Source organism: Chanodichthys erythropterus, chromosome 17 (genome assembly GCF_024489055.1).
Source record: "Chanodichthys erythropterus isolate Z2021 chromosome 17, ASM2448905v1, whole genome shotgun sequence".
In the NCBI taxonomy this organism is placed as follows: domain Eukaryota; kingdom Metazoa; phylum Chordata; class Actinopteri; order Cypriniformes; family Xenocyprididae; genus Chanodichthys; species Chanodichthys erythropterus.
The window spans coordinates 36005509-36023461 of NC_090237.1; the positions used below are offsets into that span (position 1 = coordinate 36005509).

At 39.7% G+C, this 17953-nt stretch overlaps 1 protein-coding gene across 1 annotated transcript in view; it reads right to left on the bottom strand.

Moving 5' to 3' along the window:
* Positions 1-2659: 2659 nt before the first annotated feature.
* Positions 2660-17953, bottom strand: part of atp1b3b (ATPase Na+/K+ transporting subunit beta 3b) — a 38151-nt gene continuing 22857 nt past the window's right edge. The window contains exons 3-7 of the mRNA XM_067365389.1: positions 12494-12592; positions 8856-9043; positions 8504-8554; positions 4807-4893; positions 2660-3685 (exon numbers count right to left, since the gene is read on the bottom strand). Of these exons, the coding sequence (XP_067221490.1) occupies positions 3518-3685; positions 4807-4893; positions 8504-8554; positions 8856-9043; positions 12494-12592 (593 nt within the window). The 3' untranslated portion in view covers positions 2660-3517. The remainder of the gene's footprint in view (positions 3686-4806; positions 4894-8503; positions 8555-8855; positions 9044-12493; positions 12593-17953) is intronic.

Below are 17953 nucleotides of genomic sequence, written 5' to 3' on the forward strand. Positions count from 1 at the left end.
TTTCTTATGCTTTCTATAATGAATGCTTACCGTTTTCTCATTTTTGTTGGGTTTATTTTGTTACTGAGAAGAAAGTGCACGGCACACATTTACATATTCATATCTCAGCAGTGTGGGCGGCGTCAGATGTTCGTTTACAGTATATTGCTGGTCACGCATTTCGAACTTCGTTTTACCCCGAAACGAAACACGCAAAAGAACTTTGTTTGAAGTATACCAGGGCCTTTAGCCTATAGGAAGCCAACTTTGTCAGCTGAATACCCGAGTTTGATTTGAAGATGAAAAATGTACCAAGCACAATGTTCTCTCACTATTCCTGATTTCTAACACATACACACAGTGTTCGTCCGGTCTTGTGGCTGTCAGTAGCAGAAACCAAAGCTGCTGCTCTCTGTATTTTTCTGTCATCTCGGGGAGCATTCATATGTCAATTGTGTGAGCTTATTTTGTCCATTAGATTGAAAGATCTGAAAAAGACAAAAAAACATACATTTACCCACCCATAGACCCACTCCTCGAAGAAATCTGGACAGAATTGGTTGAAAATAGACAAAGGAGATGGATTAAATCTGCCGTGTCAACTTTTGATCCGATCGACCAAAACACATCTTAATACCAGGTAGAAACAGGGCCTCACAGAATCATGTAATGCGTATAACAGCCGCTAGAGGGCAGAATTGGAACATGTTTCTGTCACTATCATTTTTAAACAGTGACAGTAAGAATTTTCAAGTCTTGTGGCAATACTTAACCGTTTAGTAACGGCTTTAAGCCATACAGAGAAATATTAGGCCTCGTTTCAAAGACGGGCTTAGATTAAGCCAGGATTAGGCTTAGTTCAATTAGGACATTTAAGTAGTTTTTATAAACGTGCCTCAGAAAAACATTACTGTTGTGCTTCTTGAGACAAAACAATGACACTGACATATTTTAAGACGCAGTATGTAAGAGCAAGTTACTTTCAGTTAAAGCAGCTCAAACATGCTTTTCAGTGTGGGACTATGCTTAAGCCTTGTCTGTGAAACCGGGGGTCAGTGTGATAAACTGTACAGTAATAAAACTCTTCAGTGAATAATCAATCATATTATATGCAGTTTTAAATAATTAAACATTTATACTAAGGGTGTAATGATACTCTCATGTCACAATTCAATACATAACATGATATTATTGCGATGTTTCAAGACATGGTAAAATGTTAACAAAAAAAATGTACTGTTGATTAAAATGCTAAATTTGGTATTATTGGTGCACAGGACAATGGTGACACCAGAATAAAAATATTCATGAAGTTTTGCATTTTAATATATTGTGACAAGATATATTGTTACACCCCTAATTTATACAGAAAATATATTTTCTATTGCTTTTAAGAGTAGGCTATATATTGACAAATAATACATAATCTCATTGGTAGCAGGATTTTGTCAGTTTGCCAGCTTGTGTTGCATTTTAACATTTCATTCATGATCATTACTGATTTAAAGTTTTGGGTATTTTTTTTTTTTTTAAAGAAATTAATACTTATTCAGCAAGGACGCATTAACTTGATGAAAAGTGTCAGTAAAGATGTGTTACAAAAACAGTTGTTTTACTTTCCATTTAATCAAAGAATGCTAAAATGTCAAAAATTGCTATTTTTATTGCCAGGTTTTCACATAGCAATTATATACAGTTGCAAGAAAAAGTATGTGAATCACTTGCAGAATCTGTGAAAATGTGAAAAATTTGAACAAAATAAGAGAGATCATTCAAAATGCATGTTATTTTTTGTTTAGTACTGTCTTGAGTAAGATATTTTACATAAAAGATGTTTGCATTTAGTTCACAAGACAAAACAATAGCTGAATTTATTAAAATAACCCCATTCATAAGTTTGTGAATCATTGATTCTCAATACTGTGTGTGGTTACCTGATGATCCACGACTGTTTCTGTGTTTTGTGATGGTTGTTCATGAGTCTCTTGTTTGTCCTGAGCAGTTAAACTGAGCTCTGTTCTTCAGAAAAATCCTCCAGATTCTTCAGTTTTCCAGCAATTTTTGCATATTTGAACCCTTTCCAGCAGTGACTGTAGGATTTTGAGATCTGTGTTTTCATACTGAGGGACTCAAACACAACTATTAAAAAGGGATCAAACATTCACTGATGCTCCAGAAGGAAACACGGTGCATTAAGAGCCGAGGGGTGAAAACTTTTGAACAGGATGAAGATGTAACAATTTTTTTTTTATTTTGTTTAAATATCGTTGTTTTTCATTTAGTACTGCCCTTCGGAAGCAACAGAAGAGACTTGCATGTTTCCTGGAAGAAAAATTAAGTACAATTTACCTTGATATTCGAATTCAAAAGTTTCTCACTTAATGCATCGTGTTTCCTTCTGGAGCATCAGTGAATGTTTGAACCTTTTTTAATAGTTGAGTTTGAGTCCCTCAGTAAACATTTATGTAAAATGTCTTACTCAGGACAGTACTAAATAAAATGCATTTGGTATGATCTCCTTTATTTTGTTCAAATTATTCACATTTTCACAAATTCTGCAAGGGGTTCACATACTTTTTCTTGCATTTTTCACTCAATGAAAAATGTAATACATTTAAGTATTTCAATAACTTCCATACGTATTCAGCAGCTCTATGAAAGCACACACTCAAAGCAAACCTTTGTTTAAAATCACTTTTATTTCAAGATTTTTAAACTCATACAGATCGTAAGGCATCTGCACAAAGAACAGTTTCTGCAGAGGTTTAAAAAAAATCACTTCCCTCAGATGGTGGATGGGTTCGATACAGATGTTTTTTTTTTTGGCGTTTTCCCTTTCCCCCCCCCCTCATTTTTTTTCATTTCTCAATAATCTTAAATTACAGCTATTATATAATTTCATACTCTTGATTTCTTACAGCAGTCAGACGAAGTGAGAGCAATGACAGAGAAGAGAGTGTTTAAAATCCATTAAATATGTACATAGAGGCTTCACATCACACGCACACACACACGGCAGGCTAAACAGTACTATGGGGGAGCAGAGCACATCCACGTCATGTGTCGATGCATCTATTTACAGGTCCCTAAACTTACTACACGACGACACTAGGTTCTCTCTTACGGGGAGACGGAGGAGGAGAATCAACGTGTCTTGTTTTTTACCTTTGAATTTCATTTCCGGTGGGTTGTTTTTGGATTAAAGGGTGGTAATCAATGAATTATAATAAGAAATAATTCCTAAAACCTTAATTAACCGTCACGCATATGCACACTTTTCCGAAGCCTGACCCATCCGTAGCGCAGGGCCAGTGAAGGTCTGCATGCATCGAACTATACTGTAATCGAGGACGAGTTGTAAAAAAACTTGACCCTAGAGGAGCATTCATACTGTGCTTGATACGTAACGGCCCTGATTAAACTCACAGGACGCCACACGGGGGACGAGGTGCATGTGATATGGACGTGATAAACATGAGAAGGGACGGGGTTTGTGTGAGAGGAACTGACATCGTGCGTCTCCGGTAAATGATCCAGGCTATTTCAACACTTTCACCCGGAAGGTGACGCGGCCCAAGAACTTGTCGCGTTCGTCGTTGTTGAGCAGGTCCGTTCCCTCCACCTTACACTCGATGACGATCTCAGAATTGTAGTCTTCCTCAGCCAGCAGCAGCTTCACGGCTACAACGGGCTGGACGTAGTTTGCCTAAAGGAGAGAAGAGGAAACGGCAAAAAAATTGTAAGAAACTCTTATACATTTTCCACATATATCAAATATACAAAGAATTTTCCATGTAAATATTAAAAACGCATTACAATTATAAATATTTCTACATGTACAAAATAGCATATTCATATAATATATATTTTTTAAAAATACACATTTATATACATAATATACATATACTTATTCTAAAATTCTTGTTTAATACTTCAAAATTACATCTCTCATTAATGCTGCCATCAGACCAATACCAGTCAAAAAATATATTTTAATCATAATTTTAATTATATTACACATTTTCTATACATATACATTATACTTTAAAATACATTTTAAATATTTATTTTATATTAAAGATATTATATTTTCTATACATCAAATAATTCATTTTTATTCATAATAAAATTCATATAAAAATGTAGAAAATAATATTTATATTTTATATAAATATTAAATATTTCATATAATATATTTTATTTATAATATTTTTAAATATGTAGATTATATATATATATATATATATATATATATATATATATATATATATATATATATATATATATATATATATATATATATATATATATATATACACACACACACACACATATAATATAAAATATATATTACATACACACATAGTACAGTAAACATCCATATTTATTTTTCGGTCTCAAAAAAAATAAATTAATTAATTAATTAAAAAAAAAAAAAAAAAAAAATATATATATATAATTTCAGAACAAAATGGCTTCTTTAAGCAAAAATCAGTTTTAGTAAGAAACTCTCAGAAACTCAGATTTTGAAATATTTCGATTTTTCCATTCCATTTCGTTTCAAGAGAGCCGGTTCCTGCTATTGCTCAAGTGTAAGGGGAAGGTCAATATAAATACTATTGAAGCAGTTTTTTTTCCAGAAATTTTTCTGTTTTTAAAACTGGTTTTCTGGTTATATTCTAATAACTAGACAGAAATAATTACATATATTCATTATACCATTGCTAAAACAACATCTAATGGTGGAATACATACATAATTTTTTTCACATGATTTATTCTGACAGTGGTCACCAATATATTGTGCATCTCGACAGTGTGTACTCACATGCAGAGTCTTGCCATAATAGGGGAAGTAACTCTTGTCGAGTGTGCCCTCAGTGGGGAAATACTGCATCTGCAGGGGAGTTTCTCTCTGTATCAGGAGAGACGACAAGGAATAAGATCACACTGGTGCACTTTATGGACAATATGTGTCATGTGACTCATGTGCAGTTGCCTGTAGCAACAGACTGCCCTCACATCACTCAAACTGATGACACAAAGAAAAACAAGCCCCTGCTCAAATGCACATAGACATATCAATAAAGCATGTTACAAAAACAATGGGGGAAAAGGGTTTTTACAAATGAAGATTCTGACCATCATACAACACAGACCGGGTTCTGCATCATGAACTGAATATGAGCGCATGAATCCATAACTCTACTCGCAGTCCATCACAGTCTATATCCAACAGCAGCAGGAAGCAACAAACCTTTTCCACAATTCAGGAACAGTCACAAGGTTCTAATCCTAATGTGCAATCAATAACTGGTTCATCTTTCACTAAGTGAATCCAATGAGATGACCTGCTGGAAGCTTTTGAAATGGCCGTGTATCTTGGGAAAAGTCAAAGTGATGCATGCTTGCGGACAGTGTAGTCCAATGAAAAAGAAGATCACAAAAATAATAAAAGAAGGTATTTTAGTCAGTCATTTTAAAGCATCAATACACCATGATTCACCATTTAATAATCAAATCCAAATAAAGAATGTAATTATTAAGAATCAGTACAGAAGCTCAACAAGTGCAGTGTTTCATTAGTTGCTTTCACACAAACTGCAAATATACTGCATTACAATTTTGTAACCAAACGCAAACTAGCGATATGCTCGGGTTCGATTTAATGCGATCATTTACACAAGCATGGTTTTGCGTAAAATGTACACAAATGTGTTTTGCTAGTGCACGCAACAATTCGCACGAGAATCGTTTCATTAATGATTTATGCAAAAAAAAAAATCATTTTGCTGCTGTTCAACACAATTAAAATTTATGAATGAGCACTTACTGAGCATTCGCTATACTTTCACCATAGCTGTTGAAATGTAAATTCTGGCAAACAAAATGAGTTTTATGTCATTTTGATGTTGGGCTGGTATCGAGAAGTGTAAACGCCAAACGCTGTTGCTTATGTGAATAACAGACGTGGTAATATCACTGGAAGAGTTCATGACATCTGAATCGGTTTGATGTGTGAAAAGTCCCACTGAAACACTGCTTTATTAGTGCAAAGATTGTTTAGTAAGAAATGGCAAGATTAAAACAGCAGGATCCAACAGCATAATTTGCAAAAGCGTTAAAGTTCAGAGGACACAGAGTTCCTAAGGAGCAGAGAACACATGTATACCTTCAAGGGTCACACGGGTGAAAGCTCTCAGAAGTCACGAGGTGCAAAAATGACTAAATGATAAGGGCAGTGAAGAAGTTCTCATGGGACAAGTGAAAAACAGCACAGGTCTGATAGGAACGTCTCACATCTGCAGCACTGAACCACTTGAAGGAAGCAAACAAGTGTTTGAAACGGGTCCAAACATTGCATAACTTGCGCCTGATATCGGTTAGATATTTGTGGACATGTTCGTAAGAATACGTAAGAGGTTTCTGAGGTCAAAAGGCAATGTTTTGCAAGAAAAAAAATTGTACCGTCAATAAAATCAATTGGAAAACCATGAATTTGACCCGAACACATTTCACTTATGTGTGGCAGACTCCCAATAGCAATGGGCCCTGTTTACATACTATGTAGTGATCCAATAATAAGTGCTAAACAAGCACTTGTAGCGTAAACATTAATGTGACCTGAACAACCCTAAAGAGCCGTCATGTTTACAAGGTAACAGGCTGCTACAATGAGTATTGATGAGCTAAATCACAGGATTTTGCCTGGTTCGTGGCATCAGATCTTTTGAAGATTTTTCGAGTTCGGTGCGAGCACTTCCGAGCAAGTAAACAGGATATTGTCGATGTAAAACAAACTGTTTACATGCCGTCAGTTGGGTTCCTTCTTATACAAGTGGGCTCTATTTGATCAGAATACGATGTGAAGTGGTGCAGATCTTTTGCTCATTACATAGCCATACCTTGGACCAGGGGTGTCTAAGGGTGTGTTCACGCTTGTAGTTCGTTTTGCTTGGTCTGGACCAAAGAAGAAAAAAAAAACACATATCATCCTGGTCCGATTAGCGTTCAGATTATTACCGAACCAAAAGATACTGAGCCTAAAGGCATAGGGATACCTTTACAACCTGATTGGTCGGATTTTATGGCGTATCGCCAATTCTGAGAGGGAACTTACCGAACATCCAAGACAATGCTGTGTGCTGAGGTAAATGCGCTCGTTGGGTCTCATTCATGAAACACGAGCAGAACCAATTTTTGTGTAAATCGTGTGTAAAGTGGTTCTGGCTTAAATCTTTAGATTCATTAAAATGTTCGTATTTTCAAAATGTTAGTTGGTACGAAAGAAATCCACACCTGCTCCCAGCCACACGTAAATAGTGCGTTTAACATCCGAACGTTTTGCTCATTAATAAGCAAAATTTTAATTCACCTTAATATGGTACATTACACAGCATTTTGAAAAAAAAAAAAATATATATATATAGTAATTACATACGTTTTTTTCTTTTTACTTTTATTGTGAGATCCAGAAATAGCATCTGCAAACGGAGCACTTTAATCAAATAATTAATTGATTTCAATAGGGCTGGGCAAACTAATGGCCCCTTAATTGTTATGGAAACTGTTTCCTATAAAATGGCCAAAATCCTTCGTTTGGTGTCATAATATGATGCCCATATATAGTTGTCAGTCGGATTTAATGGGCGGGGTTTATGGTAATTGAGAATGAGCGTGCACACGCGTCCCATTTACGACTGATTGGAATTCATTAACACACACACAAATTATCAGGCAAAGTTTATTTGAAAGTGAACTAATCCTTTAATATCAGGAGCAAACGGGCCTTAGGGGTGTCTATAGTGTGGAAGGACCCACTGCTATGGTTGTTTTTACCAAGATGCTATGCGTTACATTCTCAATTTGCTGGGGATCTGAAGGTATACATCATTTCTAGAATGAAGGCAGTTAAAAGCATCAATGACAAAGCGGTACAGGAGAGAGGCAGCAAAGAGATGGAAAAGGCCCAGGGCAGAGATCCTGGGGAAACAATGGGGTAGGGGGGCTGGGGCCCAACATCTTACCCACCATTAATACTGCTGGCCCTATAGGCAGCGTGGAGAGAGACCAGATACAAACAGATGTGTGAAAAACGCAAGATGGAAACACACACATTAATTCAGACTCGCACCATCATGTCACACTCACCATGGTCACCGTGATTTTGCCTAGTAAGACATGTTCCTGGATCAACGTATTTTGTTGATCATGGAACAACATTCCTCTCCGAAAAATTAAGCCTCATCTATATACCTTCCTCTAAACCTAACCCTACCCATAACTAATCCCTATAATCAAAGGGAAATGATAGGTGAATAACTGATGTAGAAGCACCTAGCCCTGGATGTAAGCCTAAACATGACAAACTGTGAACTTGTCCCTCAAATCTGATTGGTTGATTGGAATGTTGTTCCAGGATCAACAACGATGTTGATCCAGGAACATGTTGCACTTGGTGAAATCAGGTTCACCTAACATCGTACATACTTAAGCTAGTATACAACATGTGATGTGGGAATTACCTTAGCTGCACAGTTGATATGTGGGTCTCCTCGTGGCCTAAGCCCAATAACCTGCAAAGGATAAGGAACAAATACACTGAACAAACATCCTTAGACAACCAATTCTACAACAGCAGAACAATTTCAGTTGATGAACAAGTAAAATGCAGAAATGTATAAACAAGCCTGATCTCATCCTTCAAAAGGTGAAGTGTTGAATTTCTGAGATGCAATTAGAAAACAGCCGATTTGGAAGTTGTCCTTGCATGAGCACCATGGCTCAATTTGTCTGGAGAACATATGCTAACAGCTAGCCTGCAGTTTCAACAGCAGGCGCCTTTCACTGGGGAGAGCGTAAAAATATGTGACTCACTCGATTCATCTTGACTAGGATGCATGGCTGGCCCTCTGAATAACCAAAAGTGCTATCAGCCAGTCCAGAGCACGATCGTAGCGCACTTCTCTTGAACTGGCACACCTGCTTCTTCTCAGCTTTATCTTGCTCAAAGTACTCCCCCTCAACACACTGCTTGTTTGCGTCCTGTATGGAGTCATTGTAAACTGAAGTAACAAAAGAGAGAGATAACAGATAGTGAGATAAAGGTGCTGAGCTGAAAATCACCAGCAGTAGTTTGTGACAATTGTGTGGTTGGGAGATGTTTTTCTTGTCTACAAGTGTGGCCATTTTGGAAGTCCTGCAATGGGGCATTTTTCCTATTGAAAATCTTCTGTTTGATATGTTCAGTTGAGGCATGACATATCAACAGTTTGTACTGCTCTTTAAATAGCTAATAGTTTTAGTTTAAAATCAAGGTCAGAACTGGAACATTTCTACTTGAGATCGACTCCAACATGAGGGAAAACGACATAAGAAAAAAAAAAATTGCAGTTGCCTGCTAGTACCCAGTAGGTACTACATTTGATGAGGAAAGAACTTTATGACTGTTAAAGACCCCCTGTGGTGAAATTAAGTTTTTAATGTTGTTTATATGCGTTTTTTTTATGTATATTTGGTGTATATGCCTTTCCATACTGATGTTCCGAGTTGTTCAAAGCCTTTGTAAAGATACTGATTGTTAGAAGGCAGCTGTCGGACTCTTGACATGGCGAACAGGAACATGATTTGTGTAACATTACCAACACATTATTGGCTGTTTGATAACTTGGCCAAGCAAAAGGCTAATCATATTAAATTACCGTTATGTGTCCGATGTTGTAAAGATCGATACCATTGTGCAGCGTTTACCTCAGTAAGTTGACCGAATGGATCTCGGAGTTGGCGTGAGCGAGTGAAGGCGGGGCTAATTTGCATATTCATTTATCCACATATATTAAATGAGGCAAGGGTGTAGAGTTACATTCAAGCTTGAAGTTTTTTTTCCCCACAGGAAATTTTATTTTTTTAAAATATGTCATTTTGGTGATCAAAGATGAGTTTTTAAGGGATGAAATTACTGATTACATGAGGACTTTAAAAGCGCATTCTATATAGTAATGAAATGTAGACATACTACATCTGTCATATGGCTTCGTCATATGACCTATGGTGTCAGTGTCTCTGCACTTCACAACTCCTCTCCTGTGGCCTCATGGGATAGTAAAGTGTCCATCAGATGCACTTTACGGAAGTAGGAGTTCATACGGGTAATTCTGCCTACTGTTTTATAAATACTACAAACAATTATGAATACTCGAACAAAATACTTATTTCACATACCGTTCATCACCTACTATGTAGTAGAGAATTAGGCATATTTGAAACAGGTTCATGTAACATCATGTAATGGAGGAACTTATTGGCTATTATTAAATAAAATTAATGTTATGTTTATCATTAACCACGTAACTGGGTGCTGGATCTCTAAAATTAAAGTTTTGGCTTTCCAAAAGGAGTATACAAGTCAGAGTTGCGATTTGTAGAGGTGATCTTTGCATTTTTCAGAGCAGCAAGCAAGTGAATTGGATGCAGCATCAGGCAAACCACTAAACTATGATTTGCTATTGCTAATCAGTGGTAGGTGTAATTAGGACAAGTGTTTTATTGGACAAGAATGTATATATGACTGAGCAGTAGATGATGTAATTTATATTTCTGGTCCATTTTCTCAGAGAAGAAACACTTTAAATGTGTGTATCTGCTAAAACTAACCTATAGATGACCTTAAAACAAATAAACAAGGACTAAAAGCCACAAGACTCCAATTTTGATTGTATGGGGTCCTTAAATGAGTCACTCATGACTGCTGTATCTGATCATTAGTGATCTAGTCAAGAAATTCTTTGGCTGCATCTGAAAGCTTAAAAAAATGCTGCCTTCGGAGAACACATTCCAAGCTAGGAAGGCATCAAGGCACATCCGAATCCAATGTTCGTTTACTTCATGTCTCCTGAGATACCTTCATCTGATCGATTTTTGAAGGCAACATAGATCCATCCTTTGCTGCCTTTGATATCCCACAATCCTGTGCTTTCCATTCTGTGACATTTAAGCTAAAAAATAAAGATGGCATCTGAAAGTTGCGATTGGTGGCAAGTGTGTGTGTTAAGTTTTTGACCAACGTTTTTAATGTAATTTCTAATGAGAAATTTATAATCACTATTAAATATTCGCTTAGTTCTCATCAAATTGTAAGGTTTCGTAAGGTACTTTTGTGCACAAACGCTGCCTGCAAAGTCATTGCCTGATAAGGCAGCGAGGATTTCAAAACACTGCTTCTGAGCTTTATGAATCTTTTGTTTCGAATCAGTGATTCGGATCTCCTATCAAACGGCTAAACTGCTGAAGTCACGTGACTTTGACGCTCTGATTCACTGATTTGATTCGCAAAGCTCTGAAGCAGTGTTTTGAAATCGGCCTATATAGATAAAAAGTCTATATAGGTTGAAAAGTCTTTTTTTTGCACACAAAAAGTATCTGTTTTGCTTTATAACATTAAGATAGAACCACTGAACTCACATGAAATGTTTCAAATTTGTTTTTAGTACTTTTATGGACCTTCAGAGTTTGAATGGCTTTGCTCTCAATGGAGACCTCACTGAGCCATCGGATTTCATCAACAATATCTTAATTTGTGTTCAGAAGATGAAAGAAGGTCTTGTGGGTGTAGAACGACATGAGGGTGAGTAATAAATGACATTTTCATTTTTGGGTGAACTAACCCTTTAAGTTCTACATTCTCGGGTGGGGTGGTGATAGCATAGAGCTGAGAACAATTTGTGTGGCTGAAAAAACAAGCAAACTAGAGTACATTCAATCATCAGCAGTGGGAGATATACGGAGATCACATTCAAAGCATCCAACCAGAGGATACACAAGGGGGCCATTATTTGAGATGAAAACATTTTACCATTTAGGCCACTAATGGTGGATTTTAAGTCCTCTTATTGTTTTGCAAAATATATGACTACACCACCTCCTCCTGACTAAAGTGTAGCGGATGATTGCCCCAAATGTGACCTTGATGAGCAATTGAGTTACAAAAACACCCATGTTAGTAAAGATGTGTCAGTATTTTATCTAAAATCCGATTATATTAAGAATGTCCTCCAAATATGATTTGTTTCAAGCACTTATTTTATCCACCCATTGCCTGCCATATATGGATAATGTTTGCTTCTTCTGAACAGAGTTGGAGTCTTGATCTTGTGCCCTCTTTCAACTTAAGAGTTATGTCTCTCTACGTCAACCATTACAATGGACAACCTGGCTCTTGGACCATCAGCTCATGGTCTGGATCTGGGCCTCAAAAGGTCAACTTTTACTCTGGGTCTAGGTGTTAGGAGATCTACATTGGTCTGGGTCTTAAATGGTCTAGGTAAAGTGGTCTGGTACTGGTTTGGGTTGTAGGCAGTCTGGTACTAATCTGATTGTCAGAGGATCTTGTCTTGACTGGTGGGTTAGAGTATCCTCTGAATTATCTGGTTAGGTTCAGGTAGTGTTATTATCACTTTATACTTTTACAAGTCAAACACATAGAGAGGTAAGGTACTTAAAAGAGCGTTGAGACTCACGCTGCAGGAACGACTCCAGGTGCTGCACATACTTGTTGTATTGCTGGGGAACGGATCGGTTAAATCCAATTTCCAAGTACTTCGGCCTGATCATCAGCCCTGAGGACAAAATATTCCATGCAGATATACATGATACAAGACACTGATTCAATGTGTGCATTTTATGTCAATTTTAGAATGTTCAAAATGATCATTTTTGGAATACCCCTCCTCTGTTCACCTCCAAGACTTTTCAAATGCATTTTCCAATTAATGCCCATTTCTAGCCATCAATTACAAATAATGATATTCACCAAGAAGTTTTAGAAGGGAATTTATAGCCTTTGGTTTTATTAATTTCCACTACTCCTTGAAATCAATTTTAAAATTCCATGTGGGAATTTAAGACAGATGTCTTAAAAACATGTCCTGATGATGCACTCCTACAACAGACATTGGACTGTATGTGTGTTCATTGGGAACATATGGTATCAGAACACCTTCTGGTCGTAATCAATGTGCATTTGTGCTCATCAACACTTGCCTCAAAAATCTTGCTTGGAACATTCAATGCACTGATAATTGGAAACACTAAACTGCAACTTGTCTGAAATGTTGTCCAACTGTGTCTGTACTGAGAACATTCTGTTACTAAAAGATCTCGAGAAAGGTGGGGGGAGCTGAGGGAAGAAAAAAAAGATCAGTGGGAGGAATAAATTGACACTTGGGGAAGGATGAATGATAGAGAGAGAGAGAGAGAGAGAGAGAGAGCAGTGTCTCACTTGGCGGGTTTAATGGCGCTCATAATCGAGCAAGAGGATGAAATTGAAGCGCTCTCATCGCAACGACTGTACACAAGTGTGTGGGAGCTGCATAGTGTACGACTGTATGTGTGTGAGAGAGTGTGTGGGAGGCTAATGGATGATGTGTAACACTGTTGAGACTGGTGTTATGTGTTCTGATTGCAATGGAGGTAATGGTAAAAAATAGCACTGAATAAATCACACCACCTAAATAGCACCTCTACCACAAATTCTGTTACTCTCAATGTCAAAAACTGTGCATATAGAAAGATTTATAAATCACAAAAGGCATTTCAGAATCACTGACTACATGAGCAGATCAGTAAGTCTTAGGCCCGGTTTCACAGGCAGAGCTTAGACTAAGCCAGGATTAGTCCTTAGTTTAATTAGCATATTTAAGTAGTTTTTATAAACATGCCCAATACAAAATCATCACTGTGTGCATCTTGAGACAAAACAATGGCACTGATATATTTTAAGACATGTCGGTACAAGTTGCTTTCAGTTAAAAGTGCTCTAACATGCAATACCTACCTTATTAACTATTAATAAGTAGTAATTAGGAGTTTACCCATGCATAATAATAACACACACACACACACACACACACACACACACATGTTTGTTTTTGTGAATTGTGGGGACTTTCCATAGACTTCAATGCATTTTACACTGAACAAACTGTACATTCTATCCCCCTACCCTGCCCCTACCCCTAAACCTAACCCTCACAGGAAACTGTGCAAACTTTTACTTTTTCACAAAAACTCATTCTATATGATTTATAAACCCATTTACATTGTGGGGACCGCTGGCTGGTCCCCACGATGTAGGTGAACTCAGGTTTATATTACATCATGGGGACATTTGGTCCCCACAATGTAATATAAACAAAAGCACACACACACACACACACACACACACACACACACACACACACACACACACACACTAAAGACAAAGGAAACAAAATGAGTGTTGGGGGAAAAAAAAGAATTTTTGAGGACTTTTTTTTAACAAACAGTGGTTTCACAGAGATAAGCATTGCAAAATAATCAAATATAGTGCGAGTAGTAATTTCACATGTGGGGCTTTCTGTGAAAACAGATTAAAATGCAGGTTTATGTACAAGTTATGTGGTGTATGTGTCCTTCTGTCACCTATGGTTTTACACTATATCTTGAACTGATTTAGAAGGCCTCTACATTCCCCAAAAAACCTTCCCCATGTACAACTAACCCGTTATGAAAGCATTATTTAAAAAAGTCATTTTTCTGTGTATGGTGATGTTCAGAATAGCATACTACAGTACTGCTTTTATTTCAGCAGTATATAGTATGTGCAGCAGGGCAAGTTATTGACCAATTTCATGATTTGATTTTGATTCACAAGCTTGCAATTCCATTCAGGTACAGTACACGGCAAATTTTCTAAAGGCAAAAACTAAAGCCGTTAAATATAGGCCTACAGGGAGTTATTACTATTATATTGGAGGTTAAAATTAACTGATTTGTAGACAAACACTTAAATTACACACAAGGAAGTTTTAAAATAATATTAGTTATAATACTAACTTCATAATTACGTCATTATTTCTACTCCAATTAATTTTTTGAAATATAAACATGTAAATGGCGGCTGTCATAAAAAGAAAAATGATGGATTTATTCAAACATACATTACATATTGAAGAACGTCTCCGGTTACTATGGTAACCTCGGTTCCCTGAGAGACGGGAACGAGACATGGCGTCAGAAGCTGACGCTTTGGGGACTCCCTTTTCTCCTAATTCTCCTGAAATCCTATTGCACAATGCCAGTGAAGTTGCAACTCTCACTGGCCAATGCCAGCCAAGACGGCGAAAGGGTGGGCGGTACCCGCCACTATATAATGCGCCGTCCTGGCGGCATAAGCTCAGAATCTTCCGACTGAAGGATAGTACAGCAGACCGGAGCGGTGAACACGGCAGTCTATGCCATGTCTCGTTCCCGTCTCTCAGGAAACCAAGGTTACCCTAGTAACCGGAGACGTTCCCTTTCGAGAACGTTCTCTCGACATGGCGTCAGAAGCTGATGCTTTGGGGACTGTATAGAACAACGCCGTGGGAACAGCGAAGGAGGGAAGCTCAGCCACTGCGGAGCTACTATGAACAGTAATAAAACAATCCTCAACGAGTACACACCTACGAAATGCTTATAACGTGGTTACTCATCTAACATTGTATGCATTCAAGAATAATATACAGGCTACATACGGGGTAATGAAGCATGTGGGCGGCCAGGCCGGGCACAGCAAAAAGAACATACACTTAACGAGCAGCTGTTGCTGGCGTCGGTGTAACATGAGAGAATTCAGTGAGCCGTGCTCATTGCGAGGACATAAACGAACTGCTGGCACTGTGTCCCATATTCCAGGTCGCTTATGGTGGCATAACGTACGCAGCAACAACGCGCATCATACAGCTCGCTCTGCCAACATGAAGGGGAGAGCGCCACAGACTGGGTGTGGCGCTGGCTCCGCCCCCAGATTCACTTATACGACCTAGTTGAAACCACCAGCCTCAGCTAGTGGGCGGGAACTGCAGGTAGAATATGAGTTTAATTCAACGCCAGGACTTGTAAAGCTAGAGAACACACGTCCAAATTGTAAACCTGGCGAAGGTATTCTGCGACGACCAGCCCGCCGCCATACAAATGTCTTTGATGGTGACACCTTTAGTCCATGCCCACGAGGATGCAATCGCCCTCGTTGAATGCGCTCTGATGCCAATAGGGCATTCCATTCCTTGGCTAGAATAGGCCAAAGTGATCGCATCAACCACCCAATGCGATAGCCGCTGCTTAGAGACGGGACGTCCTTTGGTACTGCCGCCGAAACACACAAACAGCTCCTCAGAGAGTCTGAACTGAGCCGTGCGGTCAATGTAAATTCGCAAAGCTCGCACTGGGCATAACTCCTGATGAGGGGCGTTATCCACTGACTCCTGGGTGAAAGCCGAAAGAGTTATCACTTGTGCTCTGAACGGCGTTGACAGTGATTTAGGCACGTAACCCAACCTCGGCCTGAGTGTGACGTTACAATCATCTGGCCCAAACTGCAAGCAATCAGCGTTAATAGAAAGCGCTTGCAAATCCCCCACGCATTTCACTGAAGCGAGGGCGAGTAGCAGCGCGGTTTTAAGTGAGAGCTCCTTCAAGCCGACTGACATGAGCGGCTCAAAAGGCGGCCTATTCAACGCTTCGAGCACAAGAGCTAAATCCCATGACGGCACCGTGGGGAGGCGAGAGGGTCTTCGTCGCCTTGCACCCTTCAAAAATTTTACCACTAGGTCGTGTCTGCCTACCGGGCGCCCATCGATAAGGACATGAAAAACTGAAATAGCTGCCACATAGACTTTAAGAGTGGAAGGCATACTGCCGCCGTCCAATCGCTGCTGCAAGAAATCTAGAATGCCTGAGACGGGACAGCTTCTCGGTTCGAGACCATTCAGTTCGCACCATTTCACAAATACTGCCCATTTAGAAGCGTACAGGCGCCTTGTAGAAGGGGCTCGCGCCTCCGTAATCGGGTCCATAACACGGCAAGACAGAACGCTCGGATCTACCGGCTCCCTTGCACTACCCAAACATGAAGTTTCCACCATTCGGGGTTGGGGTGAAACATTCTCGTAGTCTCCTGCAACCGCCAAGGGGACTTCTCGAGAACACCTCGGACGCTTCGCAGCGGGTCCTTCGCTCAGCGTCCTCCTCCTCTGCACTCTCCCGTCAGGAACGAGGCTTTTGTTCCGAAGGACTAGGAGCAGTCCCGGGGAGGCCGCCTTTCTTAAAGCGTGACGCGACTTCGGCGGTCTCTGCCAGGGTGTTTTGGTGCGTGCAGCAGGCTCCGGGTCTGGCGCAGAAGGGGCGGGAGCAGAGGGAGCTCGCTTCGGCGGCCTGTTTGAAGCTGAAGATCTACTGCGCGCTGGAGGCGGCGCGGGCGCCCGGCGCGGAAGGAAATTGCCCTGGACCGCTTCTGTGCTTCAGAGAAGCGCTATGCAATCGCTTCCACGGCGTCCCCAAAAAGGCCGGAGGGAGATAAAGGAGCGTTGAGCAGCGCCTTCCTATCTGCATCTTTTAACTCTGTAAGAGTCAGCCACAAATGACGGTGGAGCACAACCATAAAGCCCATGCTTCGTCCGATCGCCTGGGCCGTTTTCTTCGTTGCCTTCAGGGCAAAATCAGTCGCAGCGCGCAGATCTTTGAACGCTTCGGGGTCCGCTTCCCCCTCGTCCAGGGATTTCAGGAGCTGAGCCTGGAAAACCTGAAGTACCGCCTTCGTGTGAAGTGCTGAAACTGCTTCACCTGAGGCGGCATATCTTTTTCGCCTTATCAGCGATATGCGCGGTCACACGGCAGGGTCTTGACGGCAACATAGCGCCTGCCTTCAGGGAAGCTGACGAGGGGCAGAGGTGCGCCGCGATAGATTCCTCGACTGGCGGAATGCGCGTATAACCACGGGCTTCAGTGCCATCAAGTTTTGTGAATATTTCCGAGCCGCTGGCGTGGGCGCGAGCCGAGTGGGGCGCGGCCCAGGTCCTAGCGACCTCCTTGTGCAGGTCTGGAAAGAAAGGGGCTCGCTTCCTTGGAGCGGCGGCTCGGCGGCCCAAGTGAAGGAACCACAAATCCAGTTTGCTCTTCGC